The sequence below is a fragment of the Drosophila guanche genome, unplaced genomic scaffold (genome assembly GCF_900245975.1).
Source record: "Drosophila guanche unplaced genomic scaffold, DGUA_6, whole genome shotgun sequence".
Classification (NCBI taxonomy): Eukaryota; Metazoa; Arthropoda; class Insecta; order Diptera; family Drosophilidae; genus Drosophila; species Drosophila guanche.
In genome coordinates, this window is record NW_022995743.1 from 10,304,763 (window position 1) to 10,329,805 (window position 25,043).

Genomic DNA, 25,043 nt, shown 5'->3' on the forward strand with positions numbered 1-25,043 from the left:
TTTCTATGAATTTGATTTTGTCCGTGTTTTCTGAAACGTAATTTTACTTTATTTGCTTTCACTTTCTAACTTATTGTTTCTTTACCATTTAATAGTTTACAATTCAATCACACACACACACACGCGTTATCTTACACATACCTATACACAAATGTAGACACACACACACGCACGCACTTTAAATGTAAAACTATCAATTAATTATGAATTAATTTTGCTGTTGGTATAAATTAAACTAGAGTGAAACACACGCACTAACTACCGCTCCTAATCTACAACTAAAATTAATCCATAATTACAGCTACAGCAAGCTCAAAATCGAATCGATTCACGTCGCATCGAATAGCACTTAAGAAACAGAATTCATATTTCCATTTCCATTCTGACTGAGATGGAGATGCCGAGAGATTGTTTTATTGGCGATTCAATTGTGGTCAATTCAAGTAGTATTTTGGAGAGAAAGGGGCACAACTTGTTAAGTATGGATATAGTAATATTATTATTGCACATTAAGTGAACGAAGGTTGTGAATGGGTAGGCATATGGGGATGGGTATGGGGTGGGTCCTCTTCCAAGTGCAGTTTTTGTGGGATCAAAGAAACAAGGTTGCAAAACCACAAACAAACAAACAAATAGTTGGGAGAATCGAGGGGAATTCTTCTTCTTGCATTTGAGATCTGATTTTACTGATTTTTGTTGCTCGTTTTATTTCGCATTTTCTACACAAGAACAAAATATTTCGAAAGAAACTCTTAAGATCAACAGCTGATTTGTTTTTTTTTTGTGTTCATTTCATTTGATTTTTATTTACGATTTACTTTTTTATGCTTTTTGTATTTTGTTGCTTCTGTTGCGCACTATATATATATGTAGCTTATGTTTTTGTTTCATATATATAGATAGGTTTATACATAAGTTAATTTGCTAAATTAAACAAAATTAAAGGACACGTTTCATACTTGCTGCTGTGTTTTTTGTGTGTGTTTCTCTTGAGGAATGTTTTTAAGTTGTGTTTTTCTTGCTTTTTTTTGTTTTGTTGTTTTATAGATTTTGTATTTGTGTGTGTGTTTAGATAGTAGCTAGACTAAATTTTAGAACGACTTTATTCACGTTGGTAAACATATTCATATTATTTTAAAATGTACAAAATTCTCGCCATAGCTTTTAAGTTTTCTTCTCTTCTCTTCTCTTCTCTTCTCTTCTCTTCTCTTCTCACCTCCGCTCTGCTCTTCCCTTTTGTTGGATTTTGTCAATTGTTTTTTCATTGATATTTTACAGGTTGCTATCATGGTTTCGTTATTGGCTAAGATATTGTGTGATGCACTGGCCCGCCCACGCCCACGCCCACGCCACCGCCCAGCGTCCCGCTGGCATAGTCCTGCCGATGCTGCTGGAGCTCTAGCTGCAGCTGATGCTGGTGCTGCTGCAGACCCAGATCTGAACAGGATTGGTGTAGATGCAACTGATGTTGCTGCTCCTGCTGCTGCTGGTGCTGCTGCTGCTGCTGGTGATGATGCTGCATCCAGGCAGCCGAGGGCAGCGTGCTCGGATGCTGTTAGACCGCCGGCCAAACGCTGTGGATTGCACAGAGCAAAAAAAGGCAACAGAGGTGATGGTTAGCTTCATTCTCGAGTGTCTCTATGGGGTATATGGGTTACTGCGAAGATGGTGTGTAGCACTCACGTTAGTAATGATGGATTCGTCTCGGGCTGATACCAATACTGGGGCACGTAGCCACCCATTTGGGGTGGCGGGTTGTGGTGGTGCGACTGCGGATGTGGCGCTGCCGCCGCTGGATGAGGTGGCTGCGGCGTCATTTGCTGTGGCGGCTTGTGGTCGATCCAGTGGGGTTTCTGGTCCCACGGCGCTTGCGTTGGCGGACTGAGACCCGTAGGTGGGAATTCTGAAAGAGGAGGGTCAAAGGGTTAAGCCAAGTGGAAGGAGAGACATCAGGGCAGATGCCACTTACCAGGTGATAGCTCGGACACGGGCGTACTCGATGGCGTTGGACTGTGTCCGGGAGGTAGATAATGTGAGGGGGAGCCGCTGTTTGAGCCGCCGCCGTTATTACCGCCTGAGAGAAAAGAGATCCTTTAGTGGCTGATTCCCTTTAGAGGGACAAGGACTACTCACCACTGTGCATTTGATTGGGACTATGCTGACCAGGATTGGGGCCACCTCCGCCCAGAGGCATGCCACTGTTGGTGCCCGGACCCTGGGCGGCCTTCATCATCTTTTTGTACTTGGAACGTCGGTTCTGGAACCAGATTTTCACCTGCAAGACAGAAAAAGAGGACAAGAGTTGATCATTATGGGGCACGGCCAGTGGGGGGAATCATCGCTAATTAGACGCCAAATGGTGAGTGTCGAAGTCAGCATGAGTCGCACTTTATTTGATCAGCGTGTGAATAGCGATAAATGCAAATGAAATTGCCCACGGGTAGCACTAATGCGGATCGACAGCATCCTTAGGCCAGAGCAGAACCCGAGTGATAGATACAGCCAGAGCCAGAGATACGATTACAACTAAAACAAACAACTCCTCAAACAGCATTTCGTATGCAATTAAGAGTGAATGGTCGTGAAAAGCAGCTGGCAGGAAAATGGCTCTATAAACTATAGTTTTTGGCAGCGTGCGATACACATAAAAGCAACTGAGAGTCTAACACACACGTCTTAATCGAATGTATTTTAACGTCCGAGAACTCGTATCTTTGTTGGGGCAAATGCAAAGCAGACACTTGAGCCAACAGCCAAAATGTACTTTCAGTTTTCATCTTTAAGAGTCTCCCGCTCCAGCTCCAACTGCTCGTAGAACTAATTGTGCGCTGAGCTGTGAGCTGGCGGAGCACTTCACTTTTTTGAAAGCCAGCCCCAAGATATCCCACAGCGCGTCTGAGACTGCTGTGACTCAAGCAGAGGTATCTGCGAGTGAGTATGTTTGAATACAGATGCAAGCATCAGGCCACAGCGACGCGTATCTAATGCTAGTTATGCGCACTCTTAACTGTAGATACAAATCTGCAGCCTGCAATCTTGCATGGCGTCCGTCCACATTGTGCCTGCTCGTACTCGTACTGTATCTATGTATATGTATATAGATACAGCTATATAAACTTGCCCGGCCAGACTTGCTCAAGGTCGTTCTTCGCGGTTGGTTGGATTTTTGTAGCGCCGCCGCTCCAAGCTCCGCTTTTATTTTCCAACGTTTGGCAAATTTCACTGACTTGGTTCATGTTTAATTTTATTTTAGCTACTATTTTGTTTTGTTTAGGTTTGGATTCAGCAGATTCGGTCTTTATGTGCATTCCACTATGGGCGCGAGCTTGTGTGTTGGAGGCCTGGGCCATCGATTTCAATTAGCCGATAGCTACCAGAATTGCCTGTTGTCTGATGTTTGATGGGGGGCTGAGGTAATCCATTGTCGGATCATTGACATTGGCATCCCCAGTGCCCCTGCCCCAGCTTCGCCGACGAACGGTAGCCGAAATCCACAAACAAAATTTTCATTTCCATTTCATTTTAGTGCTCAATCAAGCGGTAAGCATTTTGTGAGTCTGGGCTTTTGGGCTAGATCAATTTAGTGGAGAAACACAACAACTAAAGACAAGTCAAAGAGCCTTGAGCACTGTTGGCTTGAGGGGGAGGCATGAACTTGGTAAGATCTTAAATACAAAACATTTAATAAGTACATTTGTATGTGTACCTTTATACAGATACAATATGTACATACATCTGTGTGCCTGTTACGCAAGGGAGGCCAAGCGACAAATCTGCGCTGAACGATCAAATATAGTCGAGGTTCTCCTTGCAGCCAAACAGTCCCCAAAAACTGAACTCGCCCAAAAATGTTGCTATGCTCAGTATTACACATTTCTGGTTTGCTGTTCATCGCTTTGCGCTAAAATGAAGTTAAGCAAATGTCAAAGCTAATGGCCAACAGCCTCTCAATTGTCAGCTTACAAAAATCTCAACAAAAAACACACATCTATATAAGTAAATTTAAATGGATATACAAACGGGATATTGTACATGAAATATCAACTCAACAAGTTCCCCTACGAGAAAACGAAACACTGCGAAAAAATAGAGGGGCAGAAAAGAGTTTGCATGAGAGTAAAAGTGTCTTTGGGAGATCTCAGACAGTCCGTCAAATGTCAATCAGCCTTATGGTGTCCCACCGTCGGCGTCTGTCTGTGGGCACTTGTGTCTCCTCTCTCTCTCTTTGCAAGGCTCTGAATTTGTACCACTTTCATATGAACAAATATGGCAAAAAGCAGCAAGAAATTAGCATGTCACTGTGTCAACTTGAGGCAGCCACAACAGCAGCAGCCACAACAGCAGCAGTAACAGCAGCAGACAACAGATCGAAGTCGTCTCTGTGGCATTATCCTTTTAACCCACTTCGAGCGGCTGGTCAGATGGTCAGATACTTGCTTGATCACTTCCGCAATATGTCACTTGGCATATAATTTATGCAGTCAATGGATGGCAGAATGGATGGCTGGCTGGCTAGCCAAGAGTCTGACTCGAGCCGGAGAGACACAGTCGGACATCTAGTTGGAGGCAGATTACAGATGAGTTTTATGACGACGGGAACGCGCTTCTCCTTCAGCCAGAGTTCCAGCCAAGTGGAAGTGGACTGTAAAATACGATGACGATCGCAATGATGATGATGATGATGATGATGATGGAGCACAGATGATACTGAGGTAAGGCAAAGAGTGGACACCACTTGGGGCTGCCGCTGACTGTTGTGGGCTTTCTAATTGTGAACACTTGCCGTTCGAGCGATAAAACTTACTCACAAAAGATACGGATAGAAGCAGGGGAACTGTGTGGTAAGGGGAAAGGGGCACACAGAGAGTGAGAGAGTGGTAGACACCTGCGTGGCTGTTAACTGGTTTCGTCGGGCATTGCCAAATGTGTCCCCAACCCCAACCCCAGGCACTCCGCCCCGCCCGAGACAGACTCTAATTCATTTGACAGTTGAGCATTTAAAACGTGGGAAACAGATAAGCCAATTGCCCAGAAAACTCTAATAACTTCATCTGGCCTCCATTCGACCATCGATTGATTTGTGTGGGAGAGCGAGAGACCGGCCGAAAAAGGCTTTTCCATTTGCCTTTTCCTCGGAAACATTTCACAGCTTTTCCTGATAAATCTTCGCCCAGCGAGCTGCACGCCCCCCCTGTCAAAGCATAAATATGGGGGAACTCCTCACACATCTTTATTTACACTGCGCCAGCAAATAGAGAAGACAGCCCTGGACAGGGCCTTGGACACGGATGCCTACGCCTAATGACAGCCACAACGCCCCAAAAAAGTAAACCATGGGATAATGTCTGCTGATACTCGCTAGCGAGAAAGAAGTGTAGCCTGGACTGGTGAAGCAATGACCAAAGCTGAGATTAGATTATCCATGGATATTACATTTGGATGGAATAATGCTCCAGCCAAGAGTCCATCTTCCTCTAGAGTATCTGTGGTTCCCTGTGCTGCCTGATGACTTGCTCAAGCAAATGCATTTCCACTTCGAACCGGGGAGGATGTCTGACTAAAAAGCAACAAAAATGTTTATCGCTTTTCCCGGCCAGCAGCAGCAGCAACAACAACAACAACAACAACAACAACAATTGCAGCAAACACAGCAATGGCAAGAGCAAATAGCGAGGCATGAAATGGTCTCAGTTTTGTTGCCACAAATTTATGGCTACCAAACAGAGTTTTCCCCTCATTGTTCTCAGCTTGTTGCTTGTTATGTTTGCTGATGTTGCCCCCGCTGTGGCTGCCCCGGCTGCCCCGGCTGCCCCGGCTGCTGTTTGCTGCCTTGCTTTTCATTCATAAATTCCGTGCAACAAGATTTTAGCATTTTTTCTGCACATTTTTGGTGCGAGAAATTTCAATTTGCTGGCCAAAGCGGTTAACATGAAAAACAATTTTCGGCGGCTTCTTTCAGCGGCCGCTTTGAATTACGGCCCGGCCCGGCCCGGGGCATTGTCTTAGCCGTTGATTAATGGGCTGCAGGCGGATTAGCCAGTACACTGATTCCCCGATTATCGATTCCCGATCAGCAGGCGCCAATTGTACATTCAGCTTCAGCTTCAGAATCAACTTCTATCCGCACTTGAAAGTTACATCCCGCTCACGCCCTGTTAGATGTGTTAGATTAGCAGCCAGTGATCACTTTCGTTTAACTTCTGGCTCTACCTGCTCTCCGCCTGCCTCTCTATTAACTTTAATGGCCAACAACTTTCCTCTGAGACGCTTCCAGCACGCGCCATCTGGACAAGCGGTTGTAATCGCACTGCAATCGCCAGCAAAACGCGCGCAACCCGCGCGGCAGTTTTTAATTTATGCAAAAAGGAAAAAAGAGCTAACAAAAAAATCACGAAAATCATAAAAATTCAAATAACAGATAGAGCGTGTGAGAGTGTGAGAGAGAGAGAGAGAGAGAGAGTGACGGAGAGGGGTAAAAGACTGCTGGGCACGGGGGAGTTGGGGCTGAGCGAAAATAAAATAAAAATTTTGATTTATGATCTTGTCGCTGAAGTTGTTCGTCAACAGCCGACGATGGCAGGTAGCTGTTGTTCTTGTTGTTGTAACGTTGTTATGTTGTTGTAGTTGAAGTAACACTTGTTGCTTTTGTTGGTGAAGTTGTGCCTGCTGTTTTTGTTGTAGTCCTAGCTGTGTGTTTGCTGCTGATCTGTTGTTGCATCTGTTGTTGAAACCGCTATAACTTTTGTTGTTGAGTCAACTGTTGTTGGTGCTGAAACTGCTGCTGTTGTAGTTTTTGTTTTCAAGTTGCTGAAGCTGCCCATACAAGTTTGTTGGCGCAACAAGTGCTTTCGGGCAGTATAACTCACTCGTCGTCTGGCTTCCACCGTACACCGTACAGCGTACACCGTCCGACAGTCGGTCAGTCACTCAGTCAGTCAGTCATTCATAAAAACAGCAGCCACCGCGTGGCACTTTTGATTTTTGGTTAACTCATGTTTATGCCTGATTTTTATCGTTCAACAAGCACCGAATAAAAGTAAAAGCCAACCAAAAAACAAAATAAATACAAAACAAAAAAACGCATTTAAAATAAATATATTTCTGTGGGGCAAAACGATTGCAAATTTGCGATTGCCGGCACTGCTGTTGCTGGAACATCAGCAATTGTTGCGTGTGCTGAAAGGCCTCCAAAATGGGACCCAGTAAATCTCAACCCATCACCCACCATCACCATCCTACCCTGCCACATCCACATACTGTTTCTTCCACAACTTCTGCTGCTGCTGCCTCTTCTACTTGTATCTCTCCTCCTCTCCCTCTTCTCTATGCTCTTTTGACTGCCATGGTTGACGGATTACGCAACTTGCCGGCCGTAGCATTTTCATTTTATTATTGTTATTATAAACTCTCCTCATTGTTGCTGCCGCTGCCTCCCGCTGCCTCCCGCTGCCTCCAGCTGCTGTTACTGCCTGCTGTCGGTGGCGTTTTTCATTGTGCCCGGAAAATTTGTACATTGCATGCGATTGTTTGTTGTTATACGTGGAGCGTACAGCAACAGCAACAGCGAGAGCAACAGCAAAAATTTGTTTATAATTTTGAATGCAGCGAGCAGCAGCAACAACAATCGCCTCGAGGCAGGCAATGACTTCGAAACATATACAACAATGCCATGTCGTGGCAAAAACTAAAAAAAAAGTTTTCTTTTGAAAAGGTTTTTGTGTTTCCCGTGTGCCCCTGTCCCTGTACCAGCTCGGACCTGCCCTAGAGTCAAGTGTCACGCACACTCTGCTCCACAGAACCAGCCGCAGCCCCGACCGAAGCTCCAGCTCCAGCCTCAACATCAGCTTCGACTTTCAGCTCATTAAAGCCAGAGCCACATGCTAAAAAGTTAGTTCAAGTTCGCTGCTTAAGTCTTTCGTTCTTGTTAGCAGCATGAGCCGCCAGAGAGAGGGAGACATAGCAGTGGAGCATGAGAGGGACAGCACGAGGGAGAGCAAGCTGAGCAAACAGAAACCTTCGCCCGGGCCCTGGCCCTGGCTACGTCCCAGAGAGGTGCAACCAAAGTGATTTCCAAATAAAATCGTTGCGGGCTGTTTTGGGCAACGCCTTCCCGAAAAAAAAACCTTAAGAAAAAACGGTAGAAAGGAAAGCGGCAGGCAGCGGCAGCAGCAACAGCAACAGCAACAGAGTTTCGACAAAAACGCTCAAAGGCTTCAAGGCCAACAACGCAACAACGCCTTGAATCTGCTACCCAGCTCCGAGCCCCGACTCCAGCTCCAACTCCAACTCCAGCTCCAGCTTCAACTCAAAATGAACGCACGTTAACACTGCCTGTGCCCCAAGTGCAGTCCGGTCCAGTCCGATCCGGTCCGGTCCCAGCACGGCACGGCCTGGACCGAGTCGCCGCCAAACAAATTGAAAGCAAATCGATGCGGCAACATCATCAGCAGCAGCAGCAGCAGCAGCAGCATCGCTCAAAGTTGAAACACGTGGATGGGCTGCAGCTTTGACCCCGCAGCAACGTGGCGAGACTTGTGGCAGCCGCTCGTTTGTGGCACGCACGTGGGGCAGCTACCGTAAACCATTCCAGCCCTAGCTGCTGCTCAAACAAATTAATGGCCCATTTGTATGGATGGTTTATATGGATTCCTGCATAGCGAAAGTTCACTGGGGCTCAGTGGGGCTCGCTGGGGCTCACTGCAGAGCCAAAGTATGCCGTCTGATGACCATTTTTGGGTCACCGCCAGTGCTCTGCTCTCGTAGAGTGATTCCCCCAGGGGGCAGCATGCAGCCATGTCCCATGCACTGCTATGCCATTGATCTTTATCAATGAAGCCAGTGGAGAGAGAGAGCACATACTATACATAGATAGAGTCGCCAGAGTGCCATGAATGAAGCTGGAAGCGATCTTGGCTAGATTCATTAATTTATGCATATATAGGCAGTGCGTAAAAAGTGAATGAGATGAGGGAAAAGCTGGAGATGGAAAAGATTGCCAGCAGAGGGAGGAGCACTCTCGGAGAGTGTGTCCAGTGGCTAGTTATGAAGCTCCGCTGGCGGTTGAAAAACTCTGCTTAATAAACAATAAATATGCAATTAAGCAAGGCCAGAGGATGGCTAAAAGGCAACTTGCAACGTGCAACTGGCAACCGGCAGTAGCCACTGCCACGGATACTGCTGCTGAACAACCTCAGCATATCCCCCTGCCTATTCTATAGCCGCTCTAATAGCAATTAACGTAGCGCTGGATGCTCAGACTTGGTCTTGGTCTTGGACTGGACTGGAACGAAGACATCGCGATGCGATCGCTGGCGAGCGCTGCTGTTAATGAGAAACGCCAACGAGGAGCCAAACAATTTCAATAGCCATCGATATATACTATAAGTATATAAATAAAGATATTGATCTAATTTCTATATAGACATTGTCCAAAGAGCCAGTTCTCTGCGATGATTGCTCAATCGCCAAGCGCAGCATTTCAACAGCGCTTTCAGTCGAGTTTTTGAGATGAACTCAAATTAAAATCATATTAATTATGTTGTTAGCCGGTTTAGATTCGTAACGGATCCTGAGGCAGAGCCAAGACAGAGACAGAGACAGAGACAGAGACAGAGAGTCTTAGGCCTGGACACAACTGAGATCTCAGCTGAGATTCTGGCTAAAACAAGTGACAAGTGCAGCCGCATGCCAACTGCCAAAGTTAGCCTGAGCCAAGGACAAATCGAGCATTATACTAACTCAATTAGTGCTTAGCTGGCCAGAGTGAAATGCCTCGATTTGCCATTTGTAGCTTGCGTATTCACAGAAACAATTAAAGAGGCCTGCTCGAGTTGGCTCGGGTATAGAAGGGAGGAAGGAGCCCATGAGATGAGAATGGGCTGAGATGACGCCCATCCGGTCTGCAGCTATTGACAAGCCAGACGAACCCAGCTTTGGCATCACATTCGGACTCGGTTTCGGACTTCTTAAAGCGTTTGTTTTCCCTTGTTCGCGGCCAACAATTGTGCAACAAATTGTCGTTGTCAAATCCGGAAACTGTTCCCATGTTCAGCTGTGAACTATTGAAACAAGCCCCGAACAACCGAGCAACTGAACAACGGCAGCAGACGCAAACGGACAGCAACTAAAGCTGAAAACTGAAACTGGCATGCCAATTGGTATTCCGACTAAAAGATACCCGCTATTCGGAAGATGCGTTGGGTTTGGGTGCAGCAAGTGGAAAGATTCCTGCTCCATCGAAACATGACTCTCATAAAAGGTGCTCTTACGAGCAGATAGACAGTCGATACAGTATACCCCTTCTACCCTTTGAGTGCCGAGGGTATAAAAAAGCTGAAAAAACGCCCCAAAGCAGCGTTTAAAGTTGGTTTTTTGTTGTGCTTCTGACTGACTGGCATGCAATGTGAATGCGATTGTGAACGCGACTGAGGCTGAGGCTGAGACTTCGACTTCGACTTCGACTGCGAATGCGAATGAGAATTTTTGCGCATTTTTGATTCACCTGCAAAGCCTTGAAATTTTGTAATTCTAATTCGCGGCTGAAACACTGACTCAGTTCAACTTTTGTAATCCATCAGCCACAGCCAGCAGCAGCGGCACAAAAGTTATGATGAAAAAAAGCAGGCAGCAGCAGCGGACGTACGAAAATTGTTCAACAATAAATCGGCGGCAGCATTTGATCAGAAATTGTCAAGGTGAGATTCTAGCAGATACAGATACAACGCTACGGCAGCAGTGGCAGCAACAACGGCGACTCATGACGACAACGGCAACAACAAGTGCAATTCCAAGTAGTTGTTGCCCAAGGGGCGGACGCGGACGGAGAGGCGTGTACGAAAAATAAGTATAAGCATAGCTGTACAGCTGTATATACCCTTTATAGAGGGTATTTCCGCTTTCAGTGCAACTTTGCATCGTAACGAATAATGGGCGCTATCTGTACAGCTGTAATCCTGATTGTACATAGTTAAGACAAATATAATCCCCATCTAATGACCATTTTATAGCCTTCAAGAGTATCTCAGCGCTGTTGTGGCTGCTGTACTTTCAGTATATTATGTCTTAAACGCTTTTTGCAGTCACTGCAAAATATTAGTCATATTTTAATTTAGTTTTTCGGCTTTGTAGCAAGTGACAGTAAGAGTCGCTTGTGCACTTTGTCTAGTTATGTCATTGGGCTTTGATGGCCAGAGGGAGGGGCCGAGATCGACTAACTTTTTTGGCCAAACCGTAAGAGATTTCCGCTAGCTGCAGCTATGGCCTGGGGGCAGTGGCAACGGCAACGGCAACGGCAGCGGCAGCGGCAGGCAGGGGAAAACCCCGAAACTTGTTTAATATTTATGCGATTCTGCTTAAAGAGAAAAAAAGAGAATAGCAAATGCCTGAGAGTAGATATCACGTGTTGTATGGGAAGTACCGGCAGCGGGTCAGAGCTTGGGAAAGATAGCCAGCCAGCCAGCCAGCCAGCCAGCCAGCCAGCCATATCCGTAAGTTGTAGTCTTACTGGAACTACGACTCCTAGAACTCCCCCAGAACTCACTGCACTTTCAATTACCCAACCGACCTCAATTAGATGCTCCCAATTATGGCCATTGCCCGTGAAGAGGTCCCATCAAAGGGCAATTGAAGGAACACATTTTCCACATGGCTGGGCCTGTGCCTGTGCCTGGGCCTCCCATCGCCCAGGTCCCCGATTCATTTGGTGGAGGCAAAATTAAGTGAAGACCAGACCCTACCGACTGGCGACCACCGACCCTCTCGACTATGTAAAAATCATTTTTGTGGTCAGATCCCATCAGTCAGATAATGACAAAACAAAACTAGGAGGAAAAACGCTAACAAAAAAGTGTGGCGGTTAATTGTGCAATTTATATAAGCGCATTCTTTTCAAGGGGTTTCGTTTTGGTTTTTTGTTGGGTCTGGGGTTGTATTTGGGGTTCGGGGATTGTAATTTAAATATTATTTGTCTTTTTTTTCTAGCCAGTTTCTGTGCGAGTCAGCAAAATGAAATCATGGTCAACTGACTATTATTTGTCGCTTACACACAGCATTTTCCTATGCATTTTCACAGCGAGATCATGATAATGCTGGAAAACAACAAAAGAGTGGAAAAAAAACACACAAAAATTAAACAAAAACAACGACAGACCCGAGAGTTAACCAAGCGTTAAAAGTTGGTTGTCTGCCATTGTTGCTGTGGGGGGAAAACCTCGAAGGAAAATCCGGAGCTAAGGTGCTTTCCGATCTGCCCTTCGCTCTCGCTCTCTCAGTGCCAGTGAAACTATCTCTAGGCAAATCCCTCATTAATTGGTGTCAGAGTACAGAGCCTTAGGTTTCGGGGTGGTGGTAGCAAGGATATTCGAGAACGGCTAATTGGCATCGCATTTACAAGGCCAACAAGTGCAGCACTGCGGGGGTTGGGGTGGCGCTCAACCCGCTCGATACGAGTATCTGCAAATTTGAGAACCAATTATAATTTGAGACAGGAACCGGGACGCGCTCTGGCCAACCACCCACTAGAGCGGGGCTATCCTGTCATCATCATTATGATTGTCATCATCGTCGTCGGTTGTATCTGCTCAGAGACCGCAGCAGAAACCAGTTGAGGTTCGGCTTGACGACGACGGAGCGCGCAGTCTTGGTAATAAAATAATAATTATTATTATTATCGCATCGGAGAAATCTTCAGACCAAATGCATCCTTGGGGCTGGTCTGGCCCGGTCGGGTTGGGGCTACCTTTCCGCGGTGTGTCAACGAAACGAGACCGTAATTAACCCAGCCTTGTCGGGTCTTGGCCCACTCAACCCCCGGGTAAAACTCGCATTGTTGGCCAATAGAGCGGCCGTGTCGCCGTGTCTCCGTGCCACCACTGGTCCACTGGCACTCCAGCTATGCGCAATAATCATAAAATGTTATTTATTTGAATACTCTCACTTGGCCCGGCTAATAACAGTCACTTGCCGCTGGCTCTCCCCTCTACCGCAATCCCAATTTTGTAATTTCCTGAGCATTTCTGTACGCAATGATTTTGATCGAATCGTTGACGGATGGGGCTGGCTTTGGGGTCTGTGCTGTGACCAGTTTTGGCGTTTTGAAAGCTGCAAAAATATTGTGAATGAAACGCAAAACTTGCTTATGCCAGCAGGGATCCGTTCCGTTCCGAGCTGAGCCGAGCCAAGCCGATCCGATCCACAAGTTGTGTGGCAACTTGATGGGGTCTGTGGAGAATGGAGTTGATGGTCAAATGCTAATGGCTAGAGGAAGCTATAAACGGTCATCGGATGGGGTCTGGCCTGGAGATGTTATTCTCGTTTTCTCTTTCATTTCTGTGCATTTTGGCACGCTTTGTGGGTCAATCTCAGTGTGTGTTTGATCTCTACATGTTACAGCGAATTAAGTCAACTGCCATCAAGATGGTGCCGACAGCACGTAAGCACTCTAACTCGTAGCTACAATTATTGCTACTTGCTACTGATATCAATTTATACTTACATAGTTTTGAGTTCCTGCCCCTTAGTATCTTTTGTTTGAGTCTTTAAATAAACCAATATTTTATATATTTGAGCCCTCCAATACTTGTATCTTTTGACAGGCATAAGATTAAGCTCTCTTCAAGATGCAAATGCGGTCAGAGAAGCAGAGAAGAAGAGAGGGAGAGAGAAATAGAAAGAGAGGAGGCCTGGTGAGAAATTGAGAAACGAGCCCCGTGCCTGTCTCTCGGGCCATGCATCATTTCTGATGGCTGAGCAACTTGTTTGTTGTCGCGTCGCTGTCGCTGCTGCCACCGAGCTGCCGCTGTCGCTGCCGCTGCCTCTGCCTCTGCCACTGTTGTAGTACCAGCATCAGCATTGATCAAACTTAATTCAAAGTTCCTGTTACGAGAGCTGGCGGTGCAAAAATTTCGACATAGGGAGGCAAGGAAGCAGCACGATGTTGATGTTGCTGTTGATGTTGATGTAGTTGTTGTTGCTGCTGTTGCTGCTGCTGTCGTTGTTGTTGCTGTGGTTTCTGCTGCTGCTGCTGCTGCTGCTGCAATGTGCGTGCGATTAAGACGTGAGTGTGGCTGCTGCCTCCACTAAGTTACATTGTATTATGTGCCATAATTTAATTGACATTGCTCGCGTAAATCAGGCAATCACTGATATACGACGATGTGCCTCTGTGTCGCGGAGACCGCAGCATAAATGAACGTGAGCAGCGACGCTCGGAGCAGAGGTAGGGGCAGCGGTAGGGGCAGCGGTTAGGGGCTGCGGCACTGAGGCTCTATGGCCACAGAGCATTTAAATGCGGTCAGCCAGTTTTTCATTTTTTCTCGCTTAGTCGTTGATACTAACTAGACACTTGTATTATTTAAATCAAGTTGTGCTAGTTTTTTTTCTCTCTCTCTATTTTATCCCGCCCTCTCGGCCGCTGTCTTTGCTCTTTGTTGCTGTTGCTGACGTGGAAATTAATTTTAATTTCGTTACAAGTATTTTATTTGGCCTGAAATTCAAGCGAAGTATCATTTTTTTTCCCCTTTTCTTTTTGGGTTTCTCTTTCTTATTTTGGAGTCCATGACCTTTGAGAGGCTCCAGAGCATGGGCCGCGGCGTTGCACGTTAGGGGTGGAGCAGACTTATCGCAGCAGCCGGGGCAAGCAACAAAGCGAAGGTGTGCACCGTGGGCGATGCGTCTGTGGCTGCGGCTGCGTCGTCAAGGGGCGACGTCTGCCTCTGCGTGCAGCAGCGACAGCCCAAAGATTCGCAAAAGCTGCGATCGCAACGGCAACAGCAGCCCCACACACAAAGACAGAACCCAGACTACACGGCAGAACTACACACACACAGCTGCAGTCGAACACATAAAGCAGGCGTTGTTGATTTTTGAAGACAGGCAACGGCAATGCAGAGGCTGTGGCGTGTCCCAAAGCAAAATGTTGGTATATCAATAAAATTATTACAAAATAGAGAAGACTTTTTTCCATCATTTATGGACAGATATTTGAAGGAAGATAAACTTTACAGAATGGCTTATTTGTTTTGAAGTCCCATAATTTAGTTTAGCACATTGTGTACCAACATTTTGTTGCTGGGCTTTTATGGTGTACCCTTTTGGTGCTCCCACAAGCGCCGTTTTGGCAGTTCGTCTGCCAAATCCTTTGTTTTCAGCCAGCGTGGCCTCCTACAAATATTTCGTTGCTGTTGCGCCCTTCTCTAGAGGATCTGCAGCCGGGGAACCAGATCAAAATGTGCCGATATGAGCTCATAAACACGCAGTTTAAAAGTATTTTTGTATTCTTTTTATTTCATTTAACCTTCTTAATATTTTTGTGGTTTTCTTTTTGTGTTTTTTTTTGGAGGGGAATAAAGATCAGAGAAGCGAAGCCTGTTGAAGGGGATCTGTTTCTGCACATACACTTTTGTCTCGCGCTGTCAGATTTGAGTGTGCAGTTTGTTCTTTTTTGGGTATTGAAAGCATTTTGGCAATCGTTTCAGAGCCGTTCTATGTAATTATTCAATTAGGCGAAGTGGCAACAAGCAGAGAGAGGGACAGAGAGAGTTAGAGGCAAACAGTAGCCAAGATTTTGCTCTAATTGAAACTTAATTATTTGCTGAATATGTATGTATGTATGTTTTGTTGTATACTTTGGTACCTATGGCTCTATTTATGTGTGTATGTTTATGTCTACTGTAGATACTCAGGGGTCTGGGGGTCCGCAGCTCATTAACAGTCACCGGATGCACTTTCAAATCAAACGAACAGCAAGTGGCCGAGTGAAAGATGCAACTGGAAACAAGTTTTTTGTGTCTGAAGATACAGCAGCAGCAGCAGTAGCAGCAGACACAGCAGAAACTACTACAAAAAAAATCATAATAAAATTACCATAATTATAAAAAAGCTGTAAAACAGCAAGCAATGTGCCACAGTTCTTTTTTTAGCAGTAATATTAACATACCATAATCTTATATGCACATTTATTATATAGCTACATATATACTGTATTGTACATACATATGTACACACATTTGTATGTACATTTATTTATATAGACCAGCTTTTGTTGCTGCTGCTGCTGCTGCTGCTGCCTGGCAGGTGTTAGAACGTGTCTCTTGAGTCGGACAAGTTGCTGTCAGGCCAAACGTTCAGGCCACAAAAACCGAATTGTATAACACGCCCCACAAAAAACAAAACAACAGCCCCCTGCCCGACCGCTGCACCCCCCTCGGGCTGTGTGTGGCTGAAGGCCATTAAGCTCGGGCTGCAGTCCGCTAACTGTTTGCTGTTTGTGTAACGCATAAATCTTTTGGGCCAGGCACAATGGTCTGTTTGCACGTCTCAAACATTGGCGTGGTGTGCCGGCGACTAGCCTCTGTGCGGCTCCACGTGGCCAAAGCCACGTCCGGCTTTGGCCATCGCCAGGTCCTGCTCCAGCTCCTGGCCTGGCTCTGGCTCTGGCTCTGGCTCTGAGAGCCGGGCAAATCAATAAAAAACTTCCGCCACTTCAAATGGCGAGGGCGGTTTTAATTAACACGCGGCCCAAAAGTTGTGTTCCTTGCGGAAAGCGAAAGCAGCTAAAGCCCTTGGGGAGAGGGTCCTACAGCTACACTGAGCGAAAACCCAGAGAGATGCCATCCAAATACATTACCAGAAGCCACCCCCTTTTCTTTGGCAGTGTAGCTAAAGTTGGTAGCACCCTAAAGTGCAGTCATAAATTTATGCTTTTGGCCAACTGTTTAACCCCTTAAAGGCCAGGCCAAGATAGACCGAAATTGATTGTGTCGCTGCAGGCGCTAGGGGCGTGGCTATTTGTTTAGTTGCCTCGATTGACAGCTGCCACAGTCTCAGCTTTCGGGGAAATCAGCGTCTTTCCTCTTGCCATAAATACATGTATAGGATAGATACTTTATATATGTATGGACAGTTTCTGGGGTGACTCAGGCCAGTTGAGGGGAAACTCTGGAGCAGAATTTATTACACAGCCGCCGTGTGGCACGCCCGTTCTAGACTGAGTGACTCTGCGCCCCTCTGCCTCTACCTCTACCTCTACCTCTGTCGCTGCGCCTGCCTCTTGTCAGATATTCAAATATGTATCTTGATAAACAACTTGCGGTTGAAGCAACACCCACGCAACCAACACAGATACACCCCAACACACACACACACACACACACACACAGAGGTATGGCACAGGGTCTTCAACTTGTTTTACAAGTTTTTCTTTACAACATTATTCTGGCTCTCCCTCTGACGCGCGCTCTCTCCATCTCTGTCTGTGGCACTGCCACTGCCCCGGACTGTGGCTGGGCACATGAACTTTTGTGGCACACTAATTCAATTAGGAAGCCCACGCCCACTATCAATAAATTTCTCTAAAAACGAGACTCATTCACAGCTTTTTTTACCCCGCTAGCTTCTTCTTTAGCATAGTTTTTATGTGCGAATTGTTATTGCTCGAATGGGAAAAACTATTAAACAAAAGCAATGAAATATGGGGCTCGGGGGTGTACACTGGGCACATGGGCTTGGGTGGGTGTTGTCTGTGACAATGCTGTAATCCCCTCTGAAGAACAAGGGGAAGTAGCAGCAGAAACTTTTCATAGAATTGACATTGACACACGTGGAGAAACAACAGAAAAAAAAAGAGCATAATAGTATTACACATTGCATGTTGGATGAGTGAGACTGCAGCTGTGTCTTTGTGTGCGTGCGTGTGTGTGTGTGTGTGTGTGTCTGTCAAGTGAGAGGGTCACAGGCGTAGGAGGCAGGCGCTGTTGCTATTGTTGCAACGTTGTGTCTCTGTGGCTGTTGTCTTTGCTCGTTTGTCAGTCAACATTAGAGGCACGTCAACAATTCAATTTGAAAATTGCTAACCAGCTGCCAAGATAAAGGCTAAAAGGATTGCTGGCACAGTCAGGGGAATGCATAGCTGCCCCATCTGAGGATTGTAGGAGGGGCAACTATTCATAAGGAGTATGTAAAATAGCTTATCCTAGAGCTAATGTGACAAAATGTTGCATAAAGTTAATTAACGAAAGTCTATGCACTTAATTAAAGTGCAGACAACATTTGGCTGCCTTTGCAATATCGATTGAGAGTTGAAATATGCTGAAAGTTTACTTTAATAAGTTTACAGAAGAGAATCTATGACCCAAAGGTATCCTTCGTATACTCCAACAGTATCTACGAGTATCTCATGACATTGATTCACTTGAAACTTAATGTGATTATAAAGTTGAACTCACCTGCGTTTGCGTGAGGCCGAGACTCGCAGCCAGCTCAGCCCGCTCGGGCAGGGCCAGGTATTGGGTGCGCTGGAACCGTCGGTTGAGCTGCTGGAGCTGCAGCGAGCTGTAGATGGTGCGGGGCTTGCGCATCTTCTTTCCCTTGCCGTTGACCCGGAGGCCGGACTCCTCGCACTTGTCCGAGATGGAAAAGTCTGCAAAGAGCGAACAAAGGAATGGAAACCGTCAGTCGGCTGGCTCTGTAAATGGCAAGCGACTTTGCAACGATGAATTTATAATTAGGCTATGAAATTATGGCCAGAATGGAGCTGTGTCATGGGTGGAGCGGGGGAATGCTGCAGAATGCTGGGGGGAGTCGAACACTTAACCCTTTTTTGTGTATATTGTGTGCGCCGTTTGCATATTTATGAGGAAATTCCCCCGACGAATGGAATGGAATGGAATGGAATGCATGAAACTGTTACATTTATGGACCTGAATTAATTGCCGCTGCAGTCAGGCCATAGAAATCACAAAAAGACTCATGACTTCGGCTCTGACTCCGATATTGATTTGTTAAGTAACTTGTAAATGTCAACGAATTATAGTTAATTGCAGAAATGAAAGTTCAAAGCACTCCGCACTGTATCATCATCATCATCATCATCACCATCGGAATCGGCATAGGCATCGGAATCGGCATCAGCCGCCTCCTCATCAGCACTATGATGATGCGATGATTATGATACGTAGAGCTCAAGTTCAATGAGCGGCGGGCTGCACAGACTGTTGACGTTGCTAATTGTTCAAAAATAACACACGATGCCGCCAAACTATTATTAAATGCCAAATATGGTTACAGGTGTGTGCCTCGAATCTGTCTGTGCATCTGTGTGTGCTCCGTGTGTAGGCCGAATTTATTTGGCGCCCGAGCAGCCAGCACGTGCTGCACACTCTTAATGACAAAATGGCCAGAGCTAGAGACGTGGCAACAGTGCAACAGAGATGGCAGCAATCATTGTCATTGTCGACCACCCAATGGCCCATTAGTCAGCCCGGCCACTGGCTCCCCAGTGTGCGTGAAGTGTTTGCAGATGTGTGTGAATGGTGGGCCCCGGCTCTTGGCCAACGGTTCTCTGCCACACATTCATCCATCAGGCAACTACGCCAAAGAATGGTGTAATTAATTACGCCAAACGAAAGCCTAATTACTGCAATTATAATTACAAACAACTGTTTGCCAAGAGAGAGAGCGAAAGAGCATGAGAGAGCGGTAGGACTTTCCTGAATCATCAAAGGGAACACAAGGGAGAATATACTTAAAGCTGTACCATGTGTGCATATATATGGATAACGATCAGCTGCTTTGCCCGATCTATTGGCAGACCAGGCTGTAGCTGTAGCCAACTTCAAGTGCAAGCAGGGATGCCTCAAGGTTAATTGGGCCCACGTTGCGTATGAAAGACAATGTCTGGGCCTGAGGCTGGCACTCACTGTGGCGTTGGCGTCGGCGTTGGCGTTCGCATTGCTGTTTGTCTCCAGCCACAATGGCCAGTCCGCCGGCAGCCACAAAAACAAAAACGAATTGCTTTTCACTCACAAAATAGAAACTGCTCAACCAAAACGCATCGAAACAGCAGAATATATATAAAAAAGTTGTACAACAAAACGCGAGAGCACCAACGACAATGAAAACAGCAACAAATTGTCACAGTCAAGCGCGCAATTATGCCAGTGACTGAGACTGGGAACAACATTTGCCAAAAACACATTCTACAGCAGAAGGTCTGCAAATAAAGCAAGCAAAATATCAAATAAAATAAAACAGACAAAACCAAGACAAAATTGAATAGCAAATATAAAGAAGGGCTAAAGAAGAAGCCGAATGACAAACGTTTTGAAATATACGTAAGTAAAACAATGGAAATTCTTAGTGGCATGCCAAAACTATCTTTAGATTTAGATATTTTATGCTTGATATAGGCAAAACACTGAAATCTCTAAAGAGTTTGTGAGTTGGGGGGACTGAATGGAGACAAGTCAATCTCGAGATCAGCAGGCAAATAAAAACAGCGCTAAAGAAGACAACAATGGCACTCGAGAAGCGTCGCGCTCTCGAGGTGAAGTGTCGCCAAAAAATAGATGAGGAAGCTGCCAAGAGATCTCTCAAAGATCTCAACAGAAGAGCCCCGGCAGGCGGCCTTACAATAGAGAGAAGTGTGAGGGGGATGCCACGGGGTCACTTACCATCCTTGGGCGGACTGGAGCAGGGCGGGGCGTAGCTGCCCAGGTGATAGCCGGAGTAGGAGTTCTGATGCATGGGCGGGAACGGGTAGCCGAGGGCGCTTCGCGGACTGGGAAAGCCCGAGTCCTGGCCACCCTGTGGACCGAAATGTTGGTAGGTGCTCCGTATGCCGCCGTACCTGAAAGAGCAGCAAAATGTCAAAATATAAAATCAATAAATGGTTCAGTAAAAATAGAGTGCACGGGGCCTACAGAGGATATCCTCTATGAGTGGAATCGTGTGTATGGTTGGGACACAGCAACATTTCCTTTCCCATTTGTTCCCCATATACAGAGATATGTGCATGTGTGTAGTTTGCGTGATTTGGGTACACTTTTCACTATTAAATTCAAACGTCGCCGACAACGAACCACAGAAAAAAATAAAACAGAAAAAAGTATTAGCCTAAAATGTTTCATGTTTAATGCAAAAAGCGTCGAAACGAAAACTTTTTCTTTCACAACAAAAAATTAGGCCCGCTCAGGGAGCCAACAAACTTTTGCCATGACTTCATTTAAACAGAAACAAAACTAAAACCAAAGCTGAACTTGATGCGGTTAAATATATCAAAGAAAAATCAATACAAGTGTCAGAGTTTTGGGTTTTTGGTTCTGTAGTTCTGGTTTGAGTTCTTTTCCCTCCTGTGGTAAATATTTTGTTAACACTCTGTGGCAGGAACAGTTGAGCGAGTTCCCATGCATTATGCTCGGGCTCCTAACGAATTGCATCAAATATTCAATGTTCTCCTGGGCCTGGAGCACGGACGACGGAACACGGAACACGGAACACGGAAGCGGAAGCCGGTCGAAAAGCCAGTTGAAACGCAACAGAAACCGCAACGCACAACGGAGCGCGGCAAGCGGACAGGGTGCAACGGACACTGGGAAGATAGAACTCCTGCGGACTGCGGACTGCGACCGAGACTGGGACCGGGACCAAGCGAGCCCAGCGAAGCATTCCAAACCCCAGAAGTTGAACACGCACAGAGCACGAGAAAGAGAAATGACAGAAGAACATGGAGGGAATAAACCGCAAAAACCCGGGAATGCAATGAAATATGTATAATGAAAAATCGAATCGTGCGTTCGAAGAACAATTGGCGGTAGTAAGCAGCCGTACATAATTCTGAACTGGGATATATGTATGGGCACATGTAGGAATATGTACGTACATATCTACCCTCCACGATTATGATGTTGATGAGAATGGCGTTGGGAACCCCATGGAACACACGCTTTATTTAGCACATGGACTGCCAGAGCCTGGAGTAGATTCAACTAAACTTAATTGAATTTATTTTTGGCTTCCGTTCGAAGCGAGTGGCACCAGCATAACTGCACGCCGGCAAGTGCAACTGAAGTGATTTTCTTAATCAAAACTAATAATGCCGAGACCTCAACAAGGGATCGATCCGACCAGCTTCCTATTCATTAAACTGCAAAGCTTTCCTTTCATAAATTCCACAAAAAGTATTTTTATAATTTATGGAATGTAAGCGGCATTCTGCTTTATAATGATTCTCTACAAAAGTTAAAAGCATTTTAAAATGGATTTTCAAAAGATAAATACCCATGAAGAATCCAAAGAGAAATCCTAAAAGGTTCTATTTTTTAATAGTTTTTGTTCTCCTAATTATTTAACTCTTATTCCAGTAATGATTGCTCAGGCAAGTCACAAAACACTTTCAGTAAATAATCAAAAGGAAAATCTGATGGCACAATGCAAGACCGTCTATTAGAATATTCCCATCAAAACTATTATTATATTTCAGTAATCCATTTAAAAATTGAGCTATCCATCTCCCATTTTTAAATATATCTATCTCTCATATCCACTTTTAGCAATTAATTATATGGGTTTTATCTGAACTTAATTTGCCTAACTAGGGAACGCCCAAACTCCCAGCATTTGTTGTTTCCTTTTAGGGTGTGGTTGGGTTGGGTTACTGCACAAATTAGATCGAATTCGGATAACTGAAGTGTTGCAAAGACTCCGGCTCTGAGTTTGGGGCAATCCGTGACATTTCCCTGAGAGATCTTTCAGCTTCCGATAAGCTCCTCGACAATGGAGTGCAGCAATCAAATGGAGTCCAATCCTGAGACACTTACCCGGCGGCGGCATGTTGCTGGAGCTCGACAAAGGCTGACTTGCCGGGTATGTTGACGCCGGGCGTGACGCTGGCCGCGGTATTGCCACCGTCCATGTATTTGGGCGTGTGGGGGGCATCGGGAGCGTCCATGCCCGACTGGGGTGTGCTGGGAGGCCCCTCGTAGGGGCTCCCTAGGTCCGTAAAATTGAGCGTGTTGGCGCCTATCGAGGCCACTTTATCAAGAATTTTGAAGGCTTTTCTGGTGGCTGGATCCGCGGCAAGGAAATCCGATACAATCTGATAACGATCTGAAGCCTTCAATCGATATTGGCGATACTCGATAATGGGTGTGTATTGGTTGACTTATGTGTTTGTGTGTGTTTGTGTGTGTGTGTGTGCGTGTGTGATTGATTTAATTACACGTAAACAAAGTTTTAATTGCAGTTCAGTTCGGTTTTGTTTCTCTTTGGGTTGCTATGTATAACTTTTGAGCGCGTAAATCCTTTTCCAGCTGCGAGGTAGCAATCCGCTTTTCTTTAGCACTTGAACTCTATTTTGCACTCTCTTTCTCTTGATCTCTTTTTTTCTTTGATTACTTTTCACACTGGTCATGAACGGGGGGAGGAAGCTTGTATCATTTGTGGCTGTGCTTTCATTCAGCACTGGCTTTTGATTTAGCACTCAGTATTCCCGATTACAGCGACGGCAACATTCCGAATTCAAACTCAAACTCAAACTCAAATCCAAAGCAAATCAACTCAAATCAAATCACTATCGACGGCAACGCGACGTAACGGATCGGAACACTTCTCAGATCGGCTCGGTGCTCGATGAAGTTGGTTTTGTTTCGATTTCAGATCCGACGCAAAAGACTACGACGACGGCAGCAGGTAGCAGCAACGGACGACGACCGACGACGACTGCCCTCGAACAAAGTGCCGAACAAAGTAAGGCCTCCGCGTCGCGATTGCGCGCTGCTTGCCCGGGTTTGTGCCCGAGCCCGAGTCCGACTTGTTTCGCTGTCGCTTTGTCGCTCTGTGGCTGTGGCGTGCGAGCTGGGCAGCAACCACGAGCAGCGCGGCGATAGTCGTGGGTCGGAGCGGGACGGCTGCTGCTGCGATGCTCGTAACCGCCAATCGCTTGTAGCGTTACCGGTTCCTGGTGTCGGTGTGCATTTGGTGGTGTTGAGAGCAAACCAATACCATCAATTTTCCCACTAAGCCCAGTTGCTCCGGGGGTTGGTGAGGGTTACTCTCCGTTTTACTGTCTGGTCTGTCATTTCTGCCTATTGTCTAGGTCTAGGGCTCCGTATTGAGGCGTGGCCTGTCGGCCCCCATATTCGGATTTTCGGGATTTTCGGTGCGGGGGCCTCTCTCTGCAGCATTTGTATGCAAATATGCTCGGCCAAGGTGGCAGCGGTGGCTGGCAGAGGGGGCAGGGCCTGGCTGCCCATGGAAAGTGCAAATATTTTGACGTTTTAAATAATGTTGATTAAATGCAAAGGTCTCAATTATTAAATTGATTGTTGAACCTGTAATTTTGTGTGTTTCCTCTGCTGTTGCCGGTTTTTCGGTTCAAATCGGTTCGGTTCAAACTGTGACACCGATTTGTGGGTGCCATCAACAGATGTGCGAAAATTCGAATTTCATTTAACAATTTCTTTGGGTATTAGGAACATTATCCTTTTGTGATGATAACATTGGTGTTCAAACTTAAATACTATGAAATTTTCATATTTGATAATGCCTGCGACACGTTTAAGTTTTCTGTGAAACATCAAAATTTGTTTTGTATTTTCCACTTTGGTATGCGTGGCGCCATCCAGTGGCCGCACTTGGCAGCTGTAAACCTGTCTAACAGGCCGACAATCTGCTCACCTGCTCCAACGCACACTTGTGCCCTCACACACACACACACACCAAAAGAGCAGAGCCGCACGCCACGCCTTCCACTGCGACTGTTACTCCAGAGAGCGAACGAGAGCGAGGGAGTAGTAAGAGAGAGTGAGAGCGCACGCGTAGATTGAATTCAAAATGGCGTCCTTACCAAAAAGTTGTTGTTGGCCTGTGTGTCGCTTTGTAGCCAGGTCCGGCGACAGCAGGCCGCATTTCGAGCGGCATTTTTCATTCACAAAGTCGGTCGCCCGGAGACGGAACCAAAGACAAAGACGCAGAGGGCCCACAAGCCAGAGAACAGTCAAATTCGTTATTTCTTGGTTTTCTTTCAAAATAAAACAACAAAAAAGCGACGGCAGAGCGGGCTTCCCTCTCGACCACCTCTCTCTCTCTCACCCAAGAGACAGGCAGTTGTCACCTGAGAAGGATTTCCGCTAAAAGTTGAAAATGCATATTCATAAGCCAGCGACAGACCCAGCGTCAACGTCAGCATCAGCGCCACAGCAATTAACCAGCATCAGGGAGGGACAGAAACCAACTAAAAGTTAATTTATACAAAGTAAATAGATCCAGAT

At 46.0% G+C, this 25,043-nt stretch overlaps 2 protein-coding genes across 2 annotated transcripts; both read right to left on the reverse strand.

The window, feature by feature from the left end:
• Positions 1-1,039: 1,039 nt before the first annotated feature.
• On the reverse strand, positions 1,040-1,560 carry LOC117587851 (putative cyclin-dependent serine/threonine-protein kinase DDB_G0272797/DDB_G0274007). The gene is made up of 2 exons (XM_034278821.1): positions 1,239-1,560; positions 1,040-1,186 (listed from the first exon to the last, which is right to left on the reverse strand). The coding sequence occupies exon 1, from the start codon at positions 1,520-1,522 to the stop codon at positions 1,304-1,306; it is 219 nt and encodes a 72-aa protein (XP_034134712.1). The 5' UTR covers positions 1,523-1,560; the 3' UTR covers positions 1,040-1,186; positions 1,239-1,303.
• On the reverse strand, positions 1,217-23,527 carry LOC117587841 (homeotic protein distal-less). Its single transcript, XM_034278809.1, has 7 exons — positions 22,593-23,527; positions 20,448-20,623; positions 18,222-18,415; positions 2,134-2,275; positions 1,970-2,074; positions 1,684-1,903; positions 1,217-1,574 (listed from the first exon to the last, which is right to left on the reverse strand). The coding sequence occupies exons 1-7, from the start codon at positions 22,721-22,723 to the stop codon at positions 1,556-1,558; spliced, it is 987 nt and encodes a 328-aa protein (XP_034134700.1). The 5' UTR covers positions 22,724-23,527; the 3' UTR covers positions 1,217-1,555.
• Positions 23,528-25,043: the final 1,516 nt, after the last annotated feature.

What these genes read in the sequence shown, in the direction of transcription:
- LOC117587841 (XM_034278809.1), bottom strand. Translation starts at nt 22,723, where the DNA reads ATGGACGCTCCCGATGCCCCCCACACGCCCAAATACATGGACGGTGGC. An exon ending in CAGCAACATGCCGCCGCCGG is followed by an intron (nt 20,624 to 22,592) that starts GTAAGTGTCTCA and finishes CTGCTCTTTCAG; the next exon opens with GTACGGCGGCATACGGAGCA. An exon ending in CGTGTCCGAGCTATCACCTG is followed by an intron (nt 1,904 to 1,969) that starts GTAAGTGGCATC and finishes CTCCTCTTTCAG; the next exon opens with AATTCCCACCTACGGGTCTC.
- LOC117587851 (XM_034278821.1), bottom strand. Translation starts at nt 1,522, where the DNA reads ATGCAGCATCATCACCAGCAGCAGCAGCAGCACCAGCAGCAGCAGGAG.